At 40.7% G+C, this 27,076-nt stretch overlaps 1 protein-coding gene across 1 annotated transcript in view; it reads right to left on the bottom strand.

The window, feature by feature from the left end:
* The window catches only part of dcc (DCC netrin 1 receptor), a 326,580-nt gene that overhangs the window by 69,911 nt on the left and 229,593 nt on the right, over positions 1 to 27,076 (bottom strand). Inside the window, exons 18-22 of the mRNA XM_041810331.1 lie at positions 25,717 to 25,855; positions 16,171 to 16,278; positions 13,653 to 13,847; positions 13,523 to 13,555; positions 6,641 to 6,703 (exon numbers count right to left, since the gene is read on the bottom strand). Coding sequence (XP_041666265.1) covers positions 6,641 to 6,703; positions 13,523 to 13,555; positions 13,653 to 13,847; positions 16,171 to 16,278; positions 25,717 to 25,855 — 538 coding nt within the window. The remainder of the gene's footprint in view (positions 1 to 6,640; positions 6,704 to 13,522; positions 13,556 to 13,652; positions 13,848 to 16,170; positions 16,279 to 25,716; positions 25,856 to 27,076) is intronic.

Here is a 27,076-nt window from a genome sequence, read left to right as displayed (position 1 = left end):
AATAAGAGCCTGCAGAATGAAAGCCACAGCGGGTTCACTGGATGGACAACACAAAGCTGCTGCTGCTGTACAAATCAATACACACTGTGTGTGTGTGCACGTGCACGGCTGTTTTTGTGTGAGGGAGAGACTATGACAGGTGTAAAGGGAGAAAGGGGAATTGATGACACGCTCTGTCATTCATTAACTCGACCTTGAAGCAGAGAGAGAGAGAAAATAGGAAACACAGAAGAAGCATGAAGTCTGGATGGAGAGGAGGAAGGGAAGTGAGTCAAAGAGAGGAAGAGGAGGAGGAGAATGAAAAGACAGCAAGGAAAAGAGAGAGGAAGAAGATTGAAAGGGAAGAAGGAAAAGAGGAAGGGCAGGACTGGTGAGGAAGAGGAGAGGAGGAAGAGATGGGAGAGGGGAAGAAAAGGCACAAGAAAGAGAATCACTTTAGCTCCTTCTCTCTCTCTCTCCATTCAGCGGTCTCTCTCAATGAAAACCACAATCCATCACAGCTTACAGCTGCAGCACAGGGACCACAATACAACCCTGCTTTCTTTTCTCTGTAAGTTGGATTTCATCATCTTTCTTTCTCGCCGGTCCTCTTTCTTTAACAGCATCTTTTTATTCTCTTCCAAAGAAAATCCGACCCTGGGCTGCTTTTTAGTTTTTGTGAGGGTGAAGTCTTGGCGCTTCTTAAAATGAGATAGGTACTTCCTTTTGACGCAGAGGTGTGATCAGTAAATCTGTAAATGTCAAGGTACCTCAGTCAGTTATCATTACAAGGCTTTGTTGGATTCTGATTTATCATGTAACCCAAATTCCAAAAAAGTTAGGGAACTGTGTAAAATGTCATGAACCTATACTGTATTTTATTCACAATAGAACATAAACAACATATCAGAATAACATGAGCACATTTTGGATTTGGTGGCAGCAACACATCTCAAAAAAGTAGGGACAGGGCCATGTTTACCATTGTGTAGCATCCCCTCTTCTTTAAACACAAACATCGGGGGAGTGCGGGAGTTGGGGAGAGGAATGTTGTCCCATTCTTCTCTGATGTAGGACTCTAGCTGCTCAACAGTCTTCTTTGCTGGATTTTTATTTCACAAATGTTTTCTGCTGGGGAAAGGTCTGGACTGCAGGTAGGCCAGTTCAGCCCCCAGACTCTTTAATTGTGAAGCCATGCTGTTGTGATGGATAAAGTATCTGGTTTAGCATTGTCTCGCTAAAATAGTCAAGGAGCAAATATTGCTCTAAAACCTCTCTCTACTTTTCAGCATTGATAATTCCTTTTCAGGTGCATGAGCAGCCCACGCCATAGGCACTAATGCAACCCCATACCATCAGAGATGCAGGCTTTAGAACTAAGCCAGGATAACAAGCTGGGTGGTCCCTCACCTCTTTAGTCCAAAGGACAAAGTGTGTGTGGTTTCCAATAATTACAAATTTGATTAATCTGACCACAGAACAGTTTTCCATGTTGCCTCAATTCATTTTAATTGAGCTTTGGCACAAAGAAGATGGTGGTGTTTCTGGATCCTGTTCACATATGGCTTCTTCTTTCTATGAACCAGCTTTAGCTTGCATTTGTGGATGACATGCCAAACTGTGTTGACGGACAATGATTTTTGGACCTGTCACCAATTAACCTTTTTTTATTAGTACAACTTACTTTTTGTTGCCCTGTCCCAACTTTTCTGAGGTGTATTGCTGCCATCAAATTCAGAACAAGGTAATAGTTTTCGTGCTGTTGTAAAATACCTCAGTTTACACATCTGATATGTTGTTTATGTTCTATTGTGAAGAAAATAAATGTTTATATGCTTTAGAAATCAATTCATTAAGTTTTTGACATGATACACAACACCCCAACTTTTTTGGAATTGGATTGGTACTCCTGCATATTTCACTGGCTTGCACCAGCTTTCAATGAGCTGAAATGTAGCCCAGTTTGAACATAACTTGTGATCTAGAGCAGATGTTGTGATCGACTATCTTTGTAGGTGTTGCACCAGCTGAGGTAGAGCATGAGCAATCAAACCATGCCAAAGATGACCTCTTCCATCTGTGCAAGGGCAAAGGAAGTTTACCACATGGATCAAACTGGATCGAGCGATTAAACCTGCTTGGGCAAAGACAAAATAATTCCTCTAAATTAGCACAAAGTAGTCTGACACAAACCAGAGAGGAGACGAGGATAATAAGTGACAGTGTGATTCCCTCTTATTTATCTTACACATTTATTTCACTCCAGCCTGGGATGTGAAGCCCCATGGCACTAAAGTAGCAAATCAAAGACGTGATTCAGAGTCAAAAGAAGACAAATGTAACAACAAAAACATCCTGCTCCTCTGAGGAGGGAAACACATCATCAGGGTTTAATGCGAACATCTCAAACAGCTGCCTGTCAGACAGAACAATGGGCATATTTTAATCTGATCATGTTCAATTTGTCTCCCATCAGACTCAGGGAGGAGAGCTTTCTAACTATAAATCCTCCTTAAATGAACTCTGAAAACCTTCAGTGGAGAAACAAACAGAGTCAGGTCGGCTTTAAACAGCAATGTGCAAAGATTTCTGACAGGATGTAAAACTTTATTTCATCGCTGTGTGAAATACTTTTGATGTTTTTGTTCTTATTTGCCTCATTCTGATCCCCAGATTCCCCTTAAATGACTATTTAGCAAGCATGGTGAACTATAAAAACAGCATTAATTGATGTGTGAAAGCCCTTTTTTGGCTAGGTAATTTTCAATGTTAACCCTCTTTGGGTAAATTTGTTTCAGTCAGGAACACTCCTCATACATTTCACCATTTTGCTGCAAAATGTGTCTCCAGTTTTACTTGGGGTTAAAGCATTAAAACATACTTAACCCTTGTAAGGGGGTAAAGCATAAAACATACTTAAAAGCAAGAATCTTAATATTAGTGTGTAACAAGCTTTATACCATAAAGGAGGAGGCTGGGGTGGAGGAGGTGAAGCTTTGCCAGCAGTAGCATTAGCAGCTAAAACTGTGCTTTCATCTGTGGTCTTCCATGTTATTAAATTTGGTTAAGATTTGAAAACCACCTGTACATTACATGCCTAAAGCAGCCATACAATCCCAGCCACACACATAATACAGCCTCCATTTCTTCTTTGGAGAGTCATTGTAAAAGAAGAGAATCAAGGAAGGGAAAATTGCTTTAAATAACCAGCAATTGTAGCAACTTTAGCAATCATACATTTTATCATTTTGTTACAAAATGAATTTACAGTTTTATTTGGCAGAGAAGGCTCTGCTAAAAAGATGCTCCTTGGGTTAGCCAAGCAGCATGACTTTCTAGGGAGTGCAAAGTGAGAAACTCCTATATGGACAGATACATCTATGACTGCATATTTTAATACAATAAAGTTAGATCAAAAGCAATTAATCCACAGTAGCATGAATCTGAATATGAGGGTGCAACAGGCTTAAAAGGAGGTGGCTGGGGTTGAGGAGGTTAAGCTTTGCCAGCAGCAGCAGTGTGGTGCATCATCATTGATGCATGCAAGGATTAGTGAGAAGTATGTCATATTTAAATACACCACTGTGTTGAGAGAAAGAGCTGTGATTGGCTGTGGGAGCTGGGAGGTGATGATTCGGTTCAGCTGGCCATCAGCTGATCACAGCTGGGTGTATGAGCACCGTATCCTGCATGAAATGATGCTGAGCATTATTTGTTCTTAATTAGGCTTCTAGACTGGCTTCTTTAGGCTGTTATCCAGAGGTGGAACGTAAACAATTACATTTACTCAAATTCCTGTAACTGAGAACTGTTTTCATGTGCTTGTACTTCTTTGAGGCCATTTTGAAATCAGTACTTTTACTTCTACTTCAGTAAGTTTTAGCTGGAGAAACGGTACTTTTATTTGAAAAAATACTCTTGCCAGACAATGATGAGACTGCAGCTCTATGTTTACAGTATTTATACCCTCTAGCTGACACATGATAGCGGTATTAACTCTACAAAAGCAAACATGTGCTGCCTCTGTAATGTGGCACAGTAAAGGTGACTCTCTAGGACCCTGCTGTGTAAGTACAAATCATGTTCCTAACCATAACTGTCGTGTCTCATTTCTGCTTGAAGACAAACTGTTCAGTTACCTCTGCTCTGCACAGAGGTCAGAGGTCAGGGATTGTAGCTGCCGGTGATTCAGTGTCTCTGTGGAGGACGGCTGAGCAGCGTGCGTGTTGTTACCGCTGCTGCTTCAGGTCCTCATAAATCCGTCCTCTCTGACCTTCGCCCCCCTCCGGCTTTATGGCGGGTCGGCGAGGGCGATGCCTCGTTCATCAGCCGCGCCATATTTCATCTTTAACATGCTGTCGTCCTTTATGTCGCTGAGCTTCCTCTCGCACGAAAAATCACCAGGAGAGAAGATTCACCTCTGACTCTCTGCAGCAGAAAGCAGCTCTGGAGGCTTCAGCGTTTACAGGTCATCCAACACGGTTTCTGCTCCTGCCAGAGCATCTTAGCAAGCTAAACTTAACGTACAAGTTTCCTTATTGTCTATTCTTGATCTCCAGATAAAGTACGGCGGTGGTGAGAGTTTGGCACCACTCGAACAGTTCAACATAAAAACATATCTGCTTTAAGAGAAGGAAGCCAGCTCCTTACAACAGCCTTGATTTTTTCTTTCTGCTGGCATGAAGATTTCTCAAAGTGGTGGGCCATCAGGGCCAGTAAGACACATACTTCTATTTTTAACTTTAGTACATTTTGTCAATAATGCATGTATATTCAGATTTTTTTAACCATTAGTTTATGCACTTAATTTTATCCATACTCTCTCCCTCAGTTGTGCTGCTGTAAGTACAGCCCTGTGGTGAAAGATATGGAACCCTTGGGTGCAGAAGGGCTCTCTTTGGATGCCCCAAGTGCTGATTCTGTCAGTGAAGGAGTGCATGTACAAAATGATGACTTATGTCAACAGTATTTACAAGGTTGAGGAGTTCACGTTTAGTTTGTGTAAATAGCTGAGATAAGGTTGAGACAACACTACATGGGAGACATATTGGCAACAAAAAAAGAAAAAAATCTTGTTTTCTAATTCGCTGAAGGGTTACAGCAGCAAAAAGCACTACCAATAATAATCCAGAGGCACAGCCAGTGGTAGGGCCAAACTGGGCCCCCTGAAATCTGATTGGCTTCCCTAAAAACCTGGAAATTATTGTCTGTTTGCCTTGTCAGCCCTTAAATTGAGCATATACCATTAATTGAAGCCCTGTCCACACAGAGACAAATTCATGAGTAATTTTTCATAAGTAAAATTTTTTTGTCAAGTTTGGAGGTCTGAAGCCATTGACTCTGCAGAAAGTTGGCGACCTCTGCGCACTATGCGGCTCAGCATCCGCTGACCCCGCTCCCTCATTTTATGTGGCCTACCACTCGATGGCTGAGGTGCTGTGGTTCCCAATCGCTTCCACTTTGTTATAATACCACTGACAGTTGACTGTGGAATATTTAGGAGTGAGGAAATTTCACCACTGGACTTGTTGCACAGGTGGCATCCTATCACAGTACCACGCTGGAATTCACTGAGCTCCTGAGAGCGAGCCATTCTTTCACAAATGTTTGTAGAAACAGTCTGCATGCCTAGGTGCCTGATTTTATACACCTGTGGCCATGGAAGTGATTGGAACACCTGATTTCAACTATTTGGATGGGTGAGTGAATACTTTTGGCAATATAGTGTATCTTAACCTACATTTTATTGGTTTTACAAGCTTTTATATACCTAACTTTGTGGATTTTAAAGCATCCCCATCCTTATATATTTCTGTATGTGGCCCTCAGTGAAAAAAGTTAGGACACCCCTGTCACAGGTGAAGGTAGGAATGTAGACCTACTGGCTTTGTCTGCATGCTTAGCTCCCTTTTTACTCTAACAGTCCAGTAAAATGCCAGTAATACTGCTGATGCTGCACTGATTATTATAGTCGTCTTGCAGGCTTTTAAGCAGAAATAAACTTTAAATATAAGCATGAATAATAAATAAAGAGAATTATAAAAAAACTAACAATGTAAGCTCCTTCATATTCCCTGTAAATAAACAAGTATAATGCCATAATAATAGGACAATAATCCCTAGAGTCTTGATTTTGCTCTGCTCCTATTTACTCATGATTAAAACCCAAAGGCTCGTGTTTCCTCTGTCAGTGTGATGCCTTCAATAATTATCCATTATGTTGTTGTTTTTGTCATTGAATTAAAAACTACAAGCAGAAGATTTATGTGGACACTCTCTTAATCCTGTTTCTCATAAAGAAGATGACTTTGTAGAGTTATAAAAAAAACACCCTGATTGATGGTGAGATAGTGAATCTAATTAATTTCCCGTGCCAGCAGCGAAAATAAAACAAGAAGCGACGAGAGCGAGAGTGTAAATCAGCGAGCTGCAGCTCCCCGTCAGGACGCAGCGGGTCATTAAAATAAGTTTAGACATGACTGAGCTGAGTGATCAAAGACAACCACTGAGTCTGTGTGATAATCTGATGATGCTGCAGAATATCTCAGAGAAAGAGCTCCCAGGAGAGCCGGTCTCATTATTATCTCAAGCCCAATAATGACCCAAAAAGTAATTTTTGACAGCTTCAGCCATGCAGAAGAACAATGAGTGTGAGAGTTACCGTTGATGCTCCTGTCGATCAGGTTGGTGTCAGGCGGCCAGTAGGCGTGGTCTCCTCCTCGACCTGCAGTATGGAGAAAACCGAGAACATCAGGACAGAAAAAAGAGCGAAATAGAGGAAAGAAACAATGGTGAAGAAAGGAGGTAGAAGCAGGAGGTTATTCTGGAGGTGGAATAGTGGGATCTAACAGAAAGATTGCTTCCTTGTTAGAAAATAAATTACTCTGTTAAGTCGGCACAAACATGGCCCACACATGTGCTAAGAGTGTGTAGTTCTCTCTCCCCAGAGTCCATTTAGTGTAAATCCTCTCATTTTATCCACCTGTCAGGATACTTACACAGCTTTGATACATGGATTGGTGCCCACTGTATGCTAGCAGGCCTCTGCACTATCACACAGCTACAGCTATTATGGACAAGGCAGGATTTAAACATGGCAGCGTGGGTTTGACATTCAGTTTTACTCTGGAGCTACATGACTACTTAATACAGCAATGGAAATGAGACAAGAAAAAGAAAGACCTGCTGTCTTTTCTCACAAAACAACCAAAAATCCAGTGTTACAGGAAGGAGGTTTGGGTGCCTTGTTTGCTTGGTTATTCTGCCTCTGTGCTGGCATATTCTTGGGTTATCCATTTATTTATATAATCATCGATCCAGGGCAGGCATGGGCACCTTTAGTGCAAAGAGGGACTTCCTACTTTCATTATCGTGCCAAAGAGTCACATTGTTACAAAAAGTCACTTTCAGTTCAGCAGTTTACCTATAATTTCATGAAAGAAAACCTATCATGCCAACATTTATAATCTTAAATTCAAGTGCAAAGAGAAATGTTGAATCTAAAGGGATATTTCGGTATTTTTGAAGTTGAGGTACCTGGCCATAGTAGTGGCATTAGCCTCCAGAGATTTCAGCATTGCCCCTTAAAACAGGATGCTCTTGGTGAAGCTACAGCGTATTAGACAGGTATAGTTTATAGTTACTCCATGAAATTGATCAGGTTTAATGGTACCATTAAGCGCTATATCTAGAATGCTAGTGTTCTATATTTCCCCCATAAAGCCCCTGTGTTTGGCACTACTTAGTGGGGATGCTGAGCATCCACACTATTGATATTCGCTTTGGCCATTTTGTTTATTATTCTTCTTCTGCCCCGGCTATCACCTTTAAAAGTCATGATTTTGAGTTTTATCTCATATTCTGACCTTTGAGATGAATAATTTTAAATTCTAAATCCTATTTTGACCTTTTAAAGTAATGGTTTTGACTTTTATCTCATCTTTTTCTCTTTTTCAACTCCTAACTTTGACTTTTATCTCATCTTGTTACCTTTAAATCTCATGATTTTGTATTTTATCTCAGTTTTTTACCTTTTAAAATCATGATTTTGACTTTTATTTCATGTTTTGACCTTTTTCAACTCCTAACTATGACTTTATGTCATTTTTTTTTTTACCTTAAAATATCATGATTTCTAATCGTATTTGATATTTTTACATTTGGAACTCATAATTTCAATGTTTACCTCATATTGTGACTGTTAAAAATTATGATATTTGAATTTTATCTCAGTTTTTGACTTTTAAAATTCATGATTTCAGTATTCTATCTCATATTTTGCCTTTTAAGAACATTATTTTGACTTTAAATGTCATGTTTTCACCTTTTAAACTTAAAAATTTTTCCTTTTTATCTCAAATTTGGAGTTTTTAACATATCATGCTCATCCTTTAATCGCAAAATCATTTCTCATCAGTGCCATAATTAATTTCTGCTGACATTTTATGGTTAAATATCGACCCTGTTTGAACTTCAGGTTAGACCCAAGTTCAGAATCCGGCCCCTGCTGTGGTAGAACTATTCCTGATCCCTTTTATAAAACTGTCTTATCTATTCAAACTCTGTTACTGCACAAACTAGGGTTTCTAAAAGGTTTGCAGCAGGTAAATTTATCATGTTATTTTTCCGAAGCAGCGAGCGTCATAGGAGGAAGTTTAAGAGGAATTCTGAAGTAGCTGATCACAGAGACGAGAGCACTGAGACTGGAGAGTGATGAGAAAGACTTTTAAAAACCTCTGTACTGTCACTCCCATTAAGAAACATCCCCACATCACCAATTCATTTAAAGTCAGACACCATACATTATTCTGCTTCAATTTAAAACTCTGAGCTGGAGTCTCATCACAGGACAGGAGCCAGAAAAACACTCTGATTAAAGCTGTAAGAGTCTGAATATACACAACAGGGCTGGGAAACGTATCCTGTCTTAAGACATGTAGATATATTTCAAATGAGATATACGGCGAGAAGATGCTGGTTTTCAAGAACATCCAAAAACAATATGCTGATTAATCAGAGGATGATCTAGTTGAAGTTTTGACTATGAAAGAGAAGACATCAGAATATTTGTTTGATTTACAACATCAATTCCAAAAAAGTTAGGGCGCTGTTTAAAATATAAACAAGAAAAGAAAGCAATGATTGTCAGATCTCATAAACCCATATTTAATTCACAGTAGACAAAAACAGCATATCAGATGGTGAAACTGAGACATTTTAACATTTCATGAAAAATATAAGCTCATTTTTAAAGCAGGAAGCCATCCCAAAAAAGTTGGGACGGGGCAAGAAAAGGATGGAGAAGTAAGTGGTTCTAATGAAAACAGCTGGGGGAGCATTTAGCAGCTAACTGGGTTAACTGCAACAGATCAGTAACATGACTGGGTATAAAAGGAGCATTTTAGAGAGCTGCAGACACTCAGAAGCAGCTAGAATCTCACATCAGACAAGAATGGGACAATATTAGCCCATTTTGAATTTGATGGCAGCAACGCATCTCAAAAATAGGGGCAGGGTCATGTTTATCATCATGTAGCATCCCCTCTTCTTTCAACAACACTCTCTGAAGGAAGAGAAGAGACTAGTTCCTGGAGTTTTGGGAGAGGAATGTTGGCCCATTCTTGTCTGATCACTGCTGGTTTTAATTTTTTCTGATGCCCTGGACTCTTCTCCTGTGAAGCCATGCTGTTGTGATGGATGTGGTATGTGGTTTAGCATCATCTTACTGAAATAGTCAAGGCCTTCCCTTAAAGAGATGTCTTCTGGATGGGAGCAGATGTTGCTCTAAAACCTCTCTCTACTTTTCAGCACTGATAGTTCCTTTCCAGAGGCTGTCCATGCAATAGGCACTAATGCAACCCCATACCATCAGAGATGCAGGCTTTAGAACTGAGCCAGGACAGCAAGCTGGATGGCCCCTCTCCTCTTTAGTATACAAGACATGTGATCTGACCATTTTTTCCATGCAGCCTCAGCCCATTTTAAATGAGCTTTGGTCCAGAGAAGATGGCGGTATTTCTAGATCCTGTTCACTTATGGCTTGTTCTTTGCTTTATCCAGCTTACACTGTCATTTGTGGATGGCACGGCCAACTGTGTTGACAGACAATGATGTTCCCATGCAGTGATTTCCAGTACAGAATCATGCCTGTTTTTAAAGCAGTGGCCCCTGAGGGCCCCAAGATCACCAGCAGCCAATACTGATCCTCAGCCTTGTCCCTTGCTCACAGAGATTTCTCCAGATTCTTTAAATCTAGTGATGATATTATGGACTGTAGATGGCAGGGTTTTCAAAATCATCACTATTTCATGTTGAGGAACATTTTTTTCTCAACTGTTCCACAATTGTTACTTTTGCTGAATTGCTTAACTTCTGCCCATTTTTACTTCTGAGAGACTCTGCCTCTCTAAAATGCTATTTTTATACCCAGTCATGTTGCTGACCTGTTGCCAATTAACCCTATTAGTTGCGTAATGCTCCTCCAACTGATTTTGATTTATACCACTTCTCCCTGTCCCTACTTTTTTGAGATGAATTGCTGCCAAATTCAAAATGAAGCAGTATTTTTTATGAAATGGTAAAATGTCTCAATTTCAACATCAGCACCCCAACTTTTTTGGAATTGCTGTTATATTTTATGCATTTCTATTCATGTAGAAAATCTGGAGATATGATTTTTGGTCCATATCACCCTACCACAGTATTCCTCTTTTGGCCGGTCTATGTCTGTGTGTGCATTAAGCAGTGTGCGTAAGTGTGTATTGGTGTGTATTTACAGTGGAACGTCCACAGTCTGATGGCTCCACATCAATCTCCCCGCTTCGTCGACGACACCTTTGATTTATATGGAGAGGAGTGCGGTGTGCACAGACATCCACATATGTCTGTCAGTGACAAACAACACCATTTAACACCCTGACACCAGAGCCCAGTCTCTCTGCTTCAGTGTCCAAACGTCTGCAACGCTTCGCTGCACTCCAGTCCAGCCGCTGTGAAAATTCCCAGAATGCATTTGTTGAAAGAGGTGAACAAATAGGCTTTGAATGCCATATACACCTTGTTTATTACCCCAAAATACATGAGGGAGTGTGTCTAACCTCGCATTCAGCAGGAGGGGACCTTGGCCCAGTTCTTTAAACCTGGAACAGTTTATGGAACGGCTCTGTGGTCACGGTCATGCATTCGGTATGTGCTTCAACCAACACACTGAAAATCCCATATTAGGTAATGTGACAAACCTGAATACTGAACTGTCCCGTCCCATCGCTTCTCATGTGTCTAAATTATCTCCCTCTTTCTTTCTTACCTCTCTCAGAGAAGCTTTTGTCATACTATTATCGACTCTCCTTCCCTTTCCTTCAGCTTGATTAGCTGATTTCTTTTCCTAAAGTGAGAGGTAAACTCAGAAGAAAATGAAGAATCAACCCCTCCTGCTTTTACATTTCAATCTCGTCCGCTTTTCTTTGAGGTGTCAGCCAATCAGATCAGACTAATCACTCTCTGCTTTTCTTTTCCTTCTTTCTTCTTTCAAACCTCCTCCTTTTCTTCCAGTCATCTTTTATCCCGCTGATCTTGCAGAATGTTTGAATCAAATATTCAAACTCGTCAGCTTCAATTCACTTTAGCGAGAGCTGGTGTAACTGCAGAATGTTTCTATTCTGCAGAACATGGACTTCAAACTTGGGCCACAGATCAAATGCCTGTCATCTTGCTCTTTGTAAAGCTTTCTGCAGCATGCTTTTAGATAGTGCAAAACTAACTTTGTGTACTGGACCCGTTAATGCCATTCTGCTCCACATATACACTACATCACTTAGACTGTAAAATAACATATGTCAGAGGTTCTCCTTCATTTCTGGCTGACATGCCCTCACAAATGAGCTCCCCTGTGGATTAATGCACCAGTCATGTGAATACATGTATGCTAAACTGCTACTTTTGATAATATATTACCACAGTTCCAATTATATTTCTCTTTTTATCCTAAATTTTAATTCATCAACAGCCCAATCCAGTAAATACTCACCCCAATTAGGGTGCCTCTGTGTGGCTCTGCTTCAGACTGTTCTGTGTATTTCTCCATCCTCTCCTTTGTTCCCATCCATCCATTTTCTTCCGCTTATCCAGAGTCAGGTCGTGGTGACAGCAGTCCAAGCAGGTCAACCCAGGCATCTCTCTCCCCAGCAACATTTTCCAGCTTCTCCTGGGGGATTCCGATGTGTTCCCAGGCCAGATGAGATGTATAATTCCTCCAGTGAGTTCTGGGTCTAACCCGGGGTCCCCTTCCAGTTGGACATGTCTGGAAGACCTCCATTGGGAAGCTACCAGGAAGCATTCTGATCGGATGCCTGAACCACCCCAACCGGCTCCTTTCAACGCGAAAGAAGAGGCGCTCTAGTTCGAGTTCCTTCCAAATGTTGGTGCTCCTCGTCCTATCTCTAAGGCTGCGCCCAGACACCCTCCTGAGGAAACTCATTTAGATCGCTTGAACCCACGATTTTGTTCTTTCTGTCATTATCCAGAGTTCATGACCATAAATGAGGGTTGGGATGAGGATCGACCAGTAAATTGAGAGTTTTGTCTTCCGACTCAGTTCCCTCTTCACCATGATGGTGCGTTTGGAGCACTGCAGATGCTGCACTGATGCGCCTGTCAATCTTGCGGTCCCCTCTACCCTCACTCGTGAACAAAACCCCAAGGTACTTGAACTTCTTCACTTCTTCTTCTCCCCACCTGGAGCGAGCAACCCACCGTTGTTCCTCTGTTCCCTTTTCATGTGTATTGTTGGAACCAAGAAGAGCAACATTATGTTTGTGGGGGCCATTAAGGTAGGGTAGGCAGTATCAGTGTGATCTCTACCCAGAGTCTGGGTCTTGTTAAAGGTGGTGGTGCGGATGCTGGCAACTAAGGGTCAGGTGGTATGTGATTCATCAGTAGAGCATGGAAGAATAATTAAGATTAAGTCTGTTCTCTCATGTCTTTAGTATATAAATTCATAATTTGATGTCTTCTGTCAATGCCATGTGTTTTTTTTTAAATCACTCTAAATTGCTTACATACAAAGGATGCTCTTAGTTCAGCATTGATTTTATAGTTAGTTTCAAGATGCAAGGATTCAGATAAAAGTGTTTAAATGAGTCTCATACAGTCAATGTTTAGGTCATTTTAGGGGTTTTAGCATCAATGCAACAACCACCTTGAAAAGCAGATGCACTTTTTAATTAACAGAACAGAAAAATATGACTTTAAGCTCACTTCGTCAACATTTAAATGTATCACTTTCACTTTAAGCTCCTGATTTTACCCGTATATTCAGACTTACTTGTTTTATCTGTAAAAAATAAAACAATATTTGACTGATAAGTGTCTGTTATACCGGCCTAACTTTGAGAGCCATCTGTCACATGTAAGGGAAACTGTAGGAGATATAAATCTGATTTCATTAATGATGACTTTGATTAAAGTTGTCTGATGAATGACCTGAAATCAGAAGATGACATGAGGATGAATCAAACAGACACATTAAGAGATTAAAAAATCCTACCTTGATCATTGGCCATCTTGTCAGGATGTTCCACTGAAAGAGCAACGAGAGTTATTAAATATAAACCAAAGGAATTCATCTACAGGGCTCTCTAACCTCCATCACCTCTCTTATTTTTATTCTGACAGACCTTTGGCAGTCCTGAAGTGGACAGGCTCAGACAGCGGGCCGACTCCTTTGGCGTTCTTGGCTTGAATCCTGAAGTAGTACACCGTGTCCAGGTTCAGATCCACGACCTGATGGGTGAGCCGGTCACCGCTGATCGCCTCCATGACCCAGTCATCGATCGGCATGTTCTTATCCAGCGTGTAGTACAGGATGTAACCTGCAACAAAATGAGTTGGAATTGATACAGTGCTAGGAAATATTTTCCTTTCCTGGTTTCCTACTTTTTTTGCATATCTGCCACACTGAAATGTTTCAGATCATCAAATAAATGTTAATATTAAACAAAGATAAAGTCAGTTTTTAAATGATGATTTCATTTATGAAGGGAAAAGGCCAGCCAAACCCACCTGGCCCTACATGAAAAAAGTCGCCCCCCCACCCCCCCACCCTTGTTGAATCAGGACTCAACTGTGATCAACTACATTTTGCAGGTGACCTGGATTCAATTTGACTATCCACACAAAGGCCTGACTACTGCCAGACCTGCTGAATCTACAAATCCCTCAAATAGAAACTGTCTGACATAATAGCAACATCTAAAGAAATTCAAGAACAGATGAGAAACAAAGTCTCTGGCATCCATCGGTCTGGAAGGGGTACAAAGTCACTCTAAGGCTTTGAGACTCCAGCCAACCATGCTGAGAGTCATTATCCACAAATTGGGAAAACTTGGAACAGTGGTGGACCTTTTCAGGAGAGGTCGGCCTACTAAAATGACTCCAAGAGGGTAATGATGACTCATACAGGATGACATCTTATAATCTTAAAAGGGTAACAAAGATATTTCTGAGGTTATGAGACTCCAGCAAACCACGGTGAAAACGTTATCCACAAATGGGGAAAACTTGTAACAGTGGTGAACCTTCCTAGCAGTGGTTGGCCAACCAAAATGGATCCAAGAGCAAATGGACAACTCATCCAGAATTGACATCTATCAGTCTGGAAAGGGTTACAAAGAGATTGTGAAGGCTTTGGAACTCCAGCAAACCATGGTGAAAACATTATCCACAAATAGGGAAAACTTGGAACAGTGGTGGACCTTCCCAGGAGAGGCCAGCCTACCAAAATGACTCCAAGAGGGCACTGATGACTCATACAGGACTGACATCTTATAGTCTGGAAAGGGTAACAAAGACATTTCTAATGCTCTGGGACTCCAGCAAACCTCGGAGGGAAACCATTATCCACAAATGGGGAAAACTTGTAACAGTGGTGAGCCTTCCCAGCAGTGGTTGGCCTACCAAAATGGATCCAAGAGCACATGGTCGACTCATCCAGGAGGTCCCAAAAGAACCCAGAACATCTAAAGCCCTGAAGACCTCACTTGGCTCCCATAAGTTCACTGTTCATGATTCAACCATAAGAAAGACACTGGGCAAAAATGGCATCATGGGAGAGTTCCTGCCAACAGTCAAACACGGTGGTGGTAGTGTGGTGGTCTGGGGCTGCTTTGCTGCTTCAGAACCTGGACCACTTGCGGTAATCAATGGAATCATGAATTCTGCTCTCTACTAGAAAATCCTGGAGGACAATAATCGGCCCTCAGACCTCAAGCTTAAGCTCACACCAGCAAGTCCACCTCTGAATGGATTAAAAACTAAATGTTTTGTAGTGGCCTAGCCAAAATCTGGACTTAAATCTGGTTAAGATACTGTGGCATGATCTTTAAAAGCTGGAAAACCCTCCGATGTGGCTGAATTAAGACAATTGTGCAAAGAGTGGGACAAAATTCCTCCACAGTGATGTGAGACTCATTCCCAGTTATCACATACTTTGGGTTGCAGTTGTTGCTGCCAAGAATGGAACAACCAATCATTAGGTTTAGGGGCAATGACTTCACATTGGGCCAGGTAGGCTGGATGGCTTTTTCCCATTAATAAATAAAAACTTACTTCTGTATTTACTTAGATTATACTTATACTTAGTGTGACCAATAAGGAAAAAAACAGGAGGTGGGCAAATATCTGTGTTGTTTATTTGTTGAAATTTACACAGAATCCATGTGGTATCTAAATATATAATTCCAAATAAGGCAGAACAAGACTTAGAGGAAATGTAAACAATCTAAAAATATCTTGTGTGTGTTGAGTGTGTATGTTGTGCTGTTATCCCTGCAGGGAGCGTTTGATTCGTCCTCCAGGACACTGAAGGAGCAGCAGAGCTCGTTAAAGCAGACGGGTTTACAGCCGGGTCGATCGCCCAGAGGAGGAGAGGGAGAACAATAGAAGAATGTGTGTCTGTTCAGTGTGTGTGTGCTTGAAGCAAGCACCAACAACTGCACTCTTGTACTCTTTCTGTGTTTGTGTTGCTATTTTAGGAAACGATTTTTGCATCATTTTAAGGACTATCACACTCAATGGTCATTGTGAAAAAAATTAATTGAAAACCCAGTTAGCTAAGAGCTCGGAGGATTAATTTGAGTGAACTTAAATTGAGGAGTGAGTTGATGAGTAGAGTGGTTTATTTGTGTGATCTCTTACCTGTTATCCGTCCGTTGGCTTCCATCGGAGGTTGCCAGCTGATTAGAATGGCGCGGGGTCGTCCCTCACGACTGATCACTGTCAAATCTTTGGGAGCCGAGCTCGGGGCTATAAATTATGGATGAAAAGGAAGTAGAGAAGAAAGAAATTTACTGTCAGAGCTTATTTGATGGGACAAAGAGCTATTAGCCTCAAATAGCAGATGAAGGACTGGAGAGTTCAAAAGTCCAGTTGGTATGTTAACCAGCAGAGGATTTCCTGAAATAATGTTCCATTAATGCAACAATATATAGATGTTATTGCTCTGAAATGTCCAGTTAAAAATGACATTTATTTGGGTCCTTATATTTTCTTTAATATTTCTAGAAAAAGTCTTCATTTCATTTCATTTCACAGGATCTATCTTGTTATTGTGGCCATCAAGATAGAGTCATCATGACAGACACAACTTGTTAATCGCAGCCATGCAAACGTTATATTTTACTTGAAAGGCTACATAATGAAGCATGGGAGGTGCTGTTCTGTTGCTGTATCTCGTTCATATTTCACGTTGCAAACCAAGATTAATTCTGACATCAGAACATGGAACCAGCCCCAAATGTTTACTCCTTGTTTTGAAATGAGGAGATGCATTTCACAAAATGAGGGAGAAAAGCGGTTTAAAGTGGGCTTCCTGTTCCAGAACTTTTTTCCAAGTAGCTTGCAATACATACCCCAAATGCTACCAGCTTTTCTCCCATTTTTAATCAACAAAGTTCTTGATTTAGTAAAGGAAATCAGCTGCAAAGATGGACGGAGCTGAGCTTTTATATTGTTTTTGTTCAGAGCCAAATTTACATACTGTGCATTTAAAATAGTAACTAAGACATATGCACCTTCCAATGATGCAAATGATGCTGTTAAAGGAGTAGTTCAACACATTCTTGTCACCCATGAAAAGCAGCAGCTCAGTCACTGCTCTAAAATGTCAAAACATATTTTTATCTCTTATATTGGTTTTCTATGTAAAGTGCTACAGGTGAATTTGAAACATCTTTTAGGACTTTCAAAATAAAGCTTGCATAAAAACATGCCAACATTAATAAACATTTCAGTCACCACATGTTGTAATTGTTCAAGAATTGATTTCTACAACATAACATGTTTGGCCTAAAGCTCCAAATTCATCACACCTTCCAGATTTTTTTTACATTTAGAACTTGAGGAGTGAAGAGACAACATATTAGATCCCCCATCAGAGCCTACAGAAGGATGCTGGGGTGGAGGAGGGTTGAAAGCGAGAGCACAGTTTCCAGTTTCTGGAAGAGACCAGAAATCTTGCAGCTTAAGTAAACCTCTGAATTTGATGCGAGTCATGTAATTGGATTAAAATGTATGTCAGGTGTGGATTGTTAGGCTCGAGAAGACTTCCTTAACTTACTTGCAGACTTTGTTACATTCTGTCAATGCTCCCTGGGTTAGCCAAGCAGCATGCTTTGGTTTCCCAGGGAGCACATTGATACAAACCCCTATAACGATAGATAGATTTATGACAGTAAGTATTAAACACAATGAAGTTAGCTCAAAAACAAATAATGCATAGTAGCATGAATCTGAAAAAGATGGTGCAACAAGCTTCATGCTATAAAGGAGGAGGCTGGGGTGGAGGAGGTTAAGCCTTGCCAGCAGCTGTGATAGTGATGAGAAAAAGCTGTGATTGGCCAAGGGAGCTGGGAGGAGATAGTTAGGATCAGCTGGCATATGACTCCCGTGTCTTGTGTGAACTTACGCCGATGATATTTAAACCCCATCAGAGCCTACAAGAGGATGCTAGGGTGGAGGAGGGTTGACAGCGAGAGCACAGTGCTGATTCAGGACAGAGTAGGTTATTGCACAGCAGAGGATGAGACTGGAAATCTTGCAGCTAAAGAAGATCACTAAATTTGGAGGATGCAAGTCGTGATTTGAATAAACATGTAAGGTGTGGATCATAAGGCTCGAGATGAATTCCCAAACTCTCTTGAGGGCTTCGCTACATTCTGTTGATGATGTAAATGTATGGTTTGGTTAAGGCACTCATATGGCTTGGTCGTGATTATGGCAAAGACTGAACTTTGATTCAAACATGTACCAGTGAGTATAATGTTTTAGATAAGATGATTTAATCTTAATGTTTATGGCTGAAAGCTGACATGCATTACAGTGCACAATGCAGTTGTGATGGATAAAGCTCATGCTGAGGCCGGTCGGGAGAAGTGCAGAAACATCTCTGCCAAGAGAAGCTTTCAGTTTGGATATGAATAGCATGCAATTGTTTCATCCAGTGACCTCCCCGGGTGAGTTCTGGAGTACAGGATGTTCTCTCCCAGTCAATCTCGAGTGTCTCTCCTCACAGACTGGATTCCTTCTTTCTGCAGGAGTTTTCTATCGCTGCATCGAAGCCTTCATGCCTTCACTGAAGCTAAAAATAGAACTGAACTCTCACTGTGTGGTACTTCTTTGCCTGAAATTCCTGAACTGATGATAATCTGAAAACTCTTCATTTTTGGCGCATTCCTACAGTCCGCTCTGTTTAGAGTGTGTAAAACTGTGTGTATTGTAATTTCAGCCGCTTTCCTAAATTGCCCTGTTGTATCACTCCTGTTGTGTAAATGTCAAGCACTCGGCCTCACAACCAGCACTCAGGCTTTTTTCCCCTCAACTGTCACCATGGAAACTAAGTGGCAGCCTACTGGAGCTTAAGGGTGTGATATCTGCATGCTTTCAGAGTTATAGATGTGATTAAAGACACGGTTTTTAAGCTTCACACCAGGACGGGCCTCAAAGCTTGCATACCAGCATCAACTAATGACACTACTTGTTAAATCTGACATGATGCGCTGGCGGAAATTACAAGTTCCAGCTGAGGCTGTTAGTGACAGTTACAACCTGCATTTCTCATGAACAGAGAGAGAGAGAGAGCTCAGGAAGGATCGCTGGGTGCAGATTTGTGGGAGAAGGTGTTTGTTCCAGCTTTTAAAATAAAGATAATTACAACAATTTTCAGATTGTAATTAATGCTACTGAGAGGGCTTTATGCAGGATGATCTGCAACTCAAATGAGGCACGAGTCTTTTTCAAAACAGTGAAATTAACACTCAAGAACTCTTCTCAACACAGATTAAAAGCCCTTAACACCTACACGAGGTTTTTTTAAGTATTCTGACTGATGTGAGAGGGTGAGGAGGGCACCTAAAGGGGAGCTATACCAAGAATTATACGGTGTCCCTAATTCAGTTGTGGAAATGGAGAGTCATCAGCATGAAGAAGTTTTGGATTAGCTGTGAAAACATAATTCTATTCAAGAGCACTCTCGTCGTATATTTAACCATTTTATTGCAAAATTGCCATACAGCTGGCGGTGAGGGCTCTGCTAAAAAGATGCTCCTTCTTAACCAAGCAGCATGCTTTTGCTTTCCAGGGAGTGCAAGGCTAGTAACCCCCATATGAATAAATACACTTATGACAGTAAGTGCTGAATATAATGAAATTAGATCAGAAGCAATCAGTCCATAGTAGCATGAATTTGAAAATTAGGGTGTAACAAGTTTTATGCTATAAACGAGGAGGCTGGGGTGGAGGAGGTTAAGCTTTGCTAGAAGCAGCAGTGTGGTGGATCAGCATTAATGCAAGCATGGATTATTGAGAAGTCCGTCAAATTTCAGTACTCCACTGTGTTGAGAGAAAGAGCTGTGATTGACCGAGAGAGCTGGTAGGACTTAATTGGAATCAGGCGGCCACCAGCTGATCGCGGCAAGGCGTATGACTGTGTCCTGCATGAACTAAAGATGAACATCATTAAATGAAATAGTAAGTGACATCCCATTCTTAATCCATAGGGTTTAATATGATGTCTGTCCACTCTTTGCAGCTATAACAGCTTCAACTCTTCTGGGAAGGCTTTTTCACAAGAAAGTTGGCGACCTCTGCACACTATGCATCTCAACATCTGCTGACCCTGCTCCGTCATTTTACGTGGCCTATCACTTCATGGCTGAGTTGCTGTTGTTCCCAATCACTTCCACTTTGTTATAATGCCACCTGTCAACTGTCAGTGGCATCCTATCACAGTACCACGCTGGAATTCACTGAGCTCTTGAGAGTGACCCATTCTTTCACAAATGTTTGTAGGAACAGTCTGCATGCCTAGGTGTTTGATTTTATACACCTGTGGCCATGGAGGTGTTTGGAACACCTGATTTCAATTATTTGGATGGGTAAGTTAATACTTTTGGCAATATAGTGTAGTTTCAGGTGCATTTTCTCCATCAATATCAAGGTGTATGGCCTGATTAAAGGCTTGTCATAAACAACTTTTTGTCCACATAATCCTCAGGTGTGGCATCAATACAAGTATTTCACTGATCTTGACTGCAGTGTTGTATATATTCATATTTAAAACGAAATATATATGAAAAATTAAGGATTGATTTTATACAGGAAAGGTCAGACAACCATATGCTTAACTAAATATGTATTGATACAGCTGAATAAAATAGACATATGCATCTTATTCACTGAACAAGATGTTTATACAGAGGTATACAACACTAGAAAGTGAGATTACCCTGACGAAGACAAAGTAAACTCCTAGCAAAGGCATTTTTTTTTGCTTTCTATCCTCAAAGATTAATTTTCAATGGTCTCAGTCTCATCTTCCTTGAGGGAAAAAAAGTAGTTGACTAACATTTCGAGCCATAGCCTAAGTGGAAAGAGAGGCGAGCAGACTGAAAAGTATCTCCAATCAGATGTTGCATACTTTTCTAACTCACAGTGAAATAAACACAACTGCACCCTCTCAGCCTTATATCCACCTTATTCCTCTCTCCATCTTTGTGGTTTGCAGCCAAACATCTCAGTAAACAGACATCGTGACTGTTCTCCATTATTTTTCTTCTAAAGTCACATCTGATCACAAGATCTCATGTCTGTAGAATTAGCACAGTGAAATGTTTAGTTGTGTGGTCTCTGTATAATCTGATTCCTCTTGTGTTTGCATTCAGATGATGATAATGGTAAAAATCAGCTGAAACCGTGCTTCCATCTGTGGTCTCCTGTACTATTACACTTGGTTAAGATAAAAAATTCAGCCTTTATGTTGCATGCCTAATGCAGTCATCCAATCCCAACCAAGCACATTATACAGCCTCCACTTCTGCTTTGGAGAGTCATAGCAACAGGAGAGAATCAAGAAGGTTTAACCAGAAATGTTAGCAATTGTGCTGTAAGTGCTTGACTTTAAATGCTGTAATCTTCTTGACCTATCTGGTGATTTGAACATCTGAGAACGCGGGAAATAATGTGCACTGGAAATGTTGCTTTTTGCAGAGAAAGAAAGACCATTATCCTATGGGCCTATTTAAAGGACATTTTTAGTGCTAAGCCCGATGCATTTGGGGTCCCTCTGGGAAGCTTACTGGGGCCATTATCCTTGCTACTGTATTAAAAATGCTGTAGATTGAAAACTGAAATATGCAGAGTGCTCTTTCTCTTCTACTGTTGTCTTATCACCACCATATTGTTTTCCCATCACTGAAAAATACTAACTTTTTGCTAAAGATTACAAAACACCAACAGCTTTGGTCTCAAAAGCACCAGGGACTAAGCCCTTTAGATGGTGGTTCAGTCAGGAACACTTTCCTCAAACACTGAACCATTTTATTGCAAAATGAATATAGAGTTTTACTTGGAGGAGAAGGCTCTGCTCTAAAGATGCTCCCTGGTTAAGTCAAGCAAAATGCTTTGGCTTTCCAGAGGAGCAAATGTCCAGAACCCCCATATGGTTATAGACACTTATGAAAGTAAGTACTGAATACAAAAAAAGTTAGTTCAAAATCAATTAACCCATAGTAGCATGATTCAGAATATGAGGGTGTAACTAGCTTCATGTTATAAAAGAGGAGGCTGGGGTGGAGGAGGTTAAGCTTTGCCAGCAGCAGCAGCATGTTGCATCAGCATTAATGCAAGCAGGGATAAGTGAGAGGTATGTCATATATTCAAATACACCACTGTGTTGAGTGCATGGCTAAAAGCCACTATATATATTGATATATTTATGACAATAAGTGTTGAATATAATAAAATTAGTTCAGAAGCAATTAATCTGTAGTAGCAGGGATCTAAATATTAGGGTGCAACATGCTTTATGCTATAAAGGAGGTGGCTGGGGTGGAGGAGGTTAAGCTTTGCCAGCAGCAGCAGCAGCTTGTTGCATGATGATTAATGCATGCAGCAATTACTGAGGAGGATGTCATATTCAAATACATCACTGTGTTAAGAGGGAGAGCTGTGATTGGCTGAGGGAGCTGGGAGGAGGAAGTTAGACTGCTGGCTGTCAGCTGATCACAGCTGGGCATATGACTACACTGAACTAAAGCTGAGCTTCATAAGTCCAGTTTTAGGAGACTAGTGCATTGAGAGACAAACTTTGCAGACAACTGAATAATATTCATGGATAGATACATTGATTTCTGTTTTTAAAATGTTACACAACAAATTGTGTTAACAAAAAAGCAAACTCTGCAGCCCCATGCCTTTAAAGCTTCAAGTTTGTGTCTCTCCACATGAGGGAAAACTAAACATGTGCAGGGCAGGGGGTTAAAAATTCAAAAGATGCAGTGTTGACAGCGAGCATCCGATGCTGCATGATGCAAAGCGATATCTGACGCTTGCATGCTGTTAGGATGTGCTGCAAGAGCTGGTCCTACGGTTGAAAATGCACATGCCTTGAGAAAAAAGGCGTTGAAGTTATTCAGAAAAGAGAAAAACATGAAGTTTTCTTTTCACTCCATGCCTTTGTGTTCTTGTTTGTGCTCATTCCTGCACAGTGAATTTAGATATGCTGAAGCGCTCTGTTTTCTGAATTTTTTGGTTGGTGCTGGTGTTGTTGCAGTTTGGAGGGTCATCAGAATCAGAAGTATTCATCCTCTGATGAGATGAAAATACTGAACAAAAAAGGTCAGTCCATCCTGTTGATGTTGAGATGTGTTTTTTTTAAGTGTGTTTCCTCCGAGTGTGTGGTTGGATTGGAAACAAACATAAGACTCTGACCCTCAGCTGGGGTCTTTTAAAATCAGTTGGTTATTATTTCTAGCAGTCAGGCAGATTTATTACCAGCTCCAGTGAAAGCATTGTTTCGTGCTTTGTTGGTCAGTGTTTGTGTGTCCAGAGCTTGTTGATCACTGCAGGGACTGAGTGGGCTCAGGCCGTCTGCTCCCCCTGAATGTCAATGTATTCCAGTGGGCCTGGGGGAGTTTGTGGGGGTAATGCCGTTCACGCTTAATTGGTTGACAAATCCGACAAACATGATTGTAAACATCCTGAAAGGGATACCTTGACATTTTGATTTGAGTGTGCGGTTGGGCTTCATTGTTGTAGACGGGTGTTGTGATGTAGCAGGGGAGAGTTTAGTTTCTCCATTAAACCTCAGTGAACCAAATCATGACTTTGGTGACTGTTACACCCCTTATTAAAAGTAATCACTGCTCAGGGAGCAGAAAGAAAATGAAAATATTTGGCATCTGTTTTGCTTCGGTGAACACTACGTTCCCAAACACCCTCCTTACTTTTAGCTTGTCAAAATCACTTTCAACAAATCCCCCAGAGGAAACACTGTGTTTCCTTTGCTCTGCGTTTGATTTTTCACATAAAAGTTAAACAACTCTCGGTAAAAAAGTCAACGGGACTGTAAAAAGTCAAATCATTATGAACATTAAAGAGTAACTAAACCCCCGAGATTCAGCTGAGGTGAATCTACCCTGGAAGTTCAAAAAATGCCTTTAATCATCATGGACAGGACTGGGTGGAAGCAGGGACAAGATACGCCCACTCCCCCTTCCTACTGTCCCTAATCAGCCACAACATCATTCAGTCTATGCTGCTTTTTAGATTTGATGATCAGCCATAACGACAAAGCCATTCAAGGTAGACTTACAACAAGCTACCTAAGTGAGAAACTATGATATATGGTCATGGAGAAGTCTGTGTATTATCATCCTCATATTACAAACCCTAATTCCAAAAAAGTTGGGGCACTGTGTAAAATGTGAATAAAAACAGAAATCAATGATTGTCAGATCTCATGAATCCATGTTTCATTCAAAATAGAACATAAAAAACATATCTGATATTGAAACTGAGAAATTTTACAATATAATGATGAATATTAACTCATTTTGAATTTGATGGCAGCAACAAATCTCAAAAAAGTTGGGATGAGGCCATGTTAACTATTGTGTAACACCCAAGTAAGGAGATCAGTTGATGGAGTTTGGGAGAGGAATGTTGTCCCATTCTTGTCTGATGTAGGATTCTAGCTGCTAACAGTCCTCTGTCTTCTCTGCTGGCTTTTTCCTTTTCTGACGCTCCAAATGTTTTCTATTGTTGAAAGGTCTGGACTGCAGGCAGGCCGGTTCAGGACCTGGACTCTTCTTTTGTGAAGCCATGTGGTATGTGGTTTAGCATTGTCTTGCTGAAATAGTCAAGGCCTTCCCTGAGAGAGACATCATCTGGATGGGAGCGTATGTTGCTCTAAACCCTCTCTCTACTTTTCAGCATTGATAGTTCCTTTTCAGAGGCTGCCCACGCCATAGGCACTAATGCAACCCCGTACTATCAGAGATGCAGGCTTTAGAACTGAGCCAGGATAACAAGCTGGATGGTACCTCTCCTCTTTAATAATGTCAAATTTTGATTCATCTGACCACAGAACAGTTTTCCATTTTACCCCGTCCATTTTGAATGAGCTTTTGTCCAGAGATGACTGTAACCTTTCTGGATCCTGTTCACATATGGCTTGTTCTTTGCATGATCCAGCTTTAACTGTCAATTGTGCATGGTATGGCCAATGTGTTGACAGGAAATGATTTCTGGAAGCCCATGCAGTGATTTCCAGTACAGAATCATGCCTGTTTTTATTGCAATGCCACCTGACAGCTCAAAGATAGCCAGCATCCAGTTTTGTCCCTTGCTTCCAAAGATTCCTCCAGAATCTCTGAATCATGTGATGATATTATGGACTGTAGATTGTGGGATATTCAAAGTCTTCCCAATTTTAGAGAGAGGAACATTTTTCTAAAGTCGTCCCAGAGTTTTTAGACACAACTGTGTTCCTGGTCGGTGAACCTCTGCCCATCTCTATTCCTGAGAGACTCTGCCTCTCTAAAATGCTCCTTTTATACCCAGTCATGTTACTGACCTGTTGCCAGTTAACCTGATTGGATGTGAAATCCTCCAGCTGTTTTTCATTAGTTGCACTTACATTTCCAGCCTTTTGTTTCCCTGTCCCAAGTTTTTTGAGATATGTTACTGCCATGAAACTCAAAACAAGCTAAAATTTCTCATGCAATGGTAACATGTCTCAGTTTCAACATCTGATATGTTGTTTAGGTTCTACTGTGAATAAAATATGGGTTTATGAGATTTATCATTGTTTGTATTTACAGTTTACACAGAGACCCAGCTTTTCTGAAACTGGAGTTGTGGTATAGAATATTATATGCAAAAGACAGTTACTGACACAAGTCTTACCTGCTTCATATGTCGTGGCGTGTGCCGTCATACTCCATGTGCTGGACTTGCGACCTTTGGTTACCATGACGGCGAACTCATACATGGTGTTTGGTTTGAGGCCGGTGACGGTGTGGCTGAGCGCCGTGGTGTCTGCAGACTGAAGACAAGGAAAAACATATCAAACTAAGTGCAGGAAAGAGTAGGAGCTCTGCTGTGACTATATTTAAATCATAGGATGATTCTTCTTTAAGGATACATTTCTATACTGTATATATGTGTATATAATGAGATGAATACCTTAGTTTGAATATTTATGCATTCAAACTTCCATTCTGTCTGTCTAGGAGCTACTTCATCTTTGTTATTGTTCTTCAAAGATGATTTCTATCCATGAGTGATAATTAGTGAACCCCTGCAGCTCCATAAACTTTGTTTTCTGTTTTCCTTTACAGACCAGACCTCCGTTTGTCCTTGTAGCTTTAAAAAAAAAAAAAAAAAACTCATTTTACTGATTCTGAAGGGAAGAATAAAGGAAAGAAAAACTCCCAGCCCCTTCCTGACAGAGCTGTATCAAGGTGAGCAGACTGTCTGCCCTTGTATAGATTTACTATTCCAGTGTTTTTGAAGCTGAGTTCAGATTATTGTCAAAGTGTCTCAGCGGTTCAGAGTTTTGAGGGGAAAATAGTGCATCTCAAGGGGTGAACAGGAGAAGATGACAGCATCATTGAGGGATTTTAGTTTGTTTTCAGGCAATAAAGAAGGACTCCGGGTTAAGTTTGACTTCAAAAACGTTCTGTCAGGACTATTGAAGTTGTTTTCTGTTTACAGGTTTCTTTATTTTTTGATGGATTTAAGCTAAAAAGATAGAGAAGTGTAGATCTCTGGTATGAGCCTTTGTGTGACAGGTGCTCAGAAGGGGGGCTGCTTTAATTTCATTCAGGAAGTACCCCAGTCGACGAGTCTGACTTTTAATTCCTCCTCTGATGATAATCACACAGTAGGATGTGCAGTTTCTCTGGTTACCAGGAAGGATTAACAAAGTGAACTTTAAATATATGAAGGAGGAAATAATAAACATGTCTGCTGAAACTTATAGATCAGCCTGTGGACACATGATACTCTGAAACTTCAGCATCAAGATCGTTAAACAGTCTACAGCAGTGATACTCAATGCGTGGCTCTAGAGCTCTTTGGGGCTAAATTTGAAATATTATTCCCCTGGAAAACCAGAAAAAAAGGGAAACTTTGACCTCAGAATCATCCATTGAGATTTGTTTCCCACACTGATACAGCAGGCTTTAATTGTCATCTTTACTTCTTGTCTGTATATTTCCATTGCCCTTATTTGTAATTTTTTGCCCTTTTTTTAACCTTTTTT

This window comes from Cheilinus undulatus, linkage group 17 (assembly GCF_018320785.1).
Source record: "Cheilinus undulatus linkage group 17, ASM1832078v1, whole genome shotgun sequence".
NCBI lineage: Eukaryota > Metazoa > Chordata > Actinopteri > Labriformes > Labridae > Cheilinus > Cheilinus undulatus.
The sequence above is the reverse complement of the archived record's forward strand: the minus strand, read 5'-3'. Positions and strand labels throughout refer to the sequence as shown.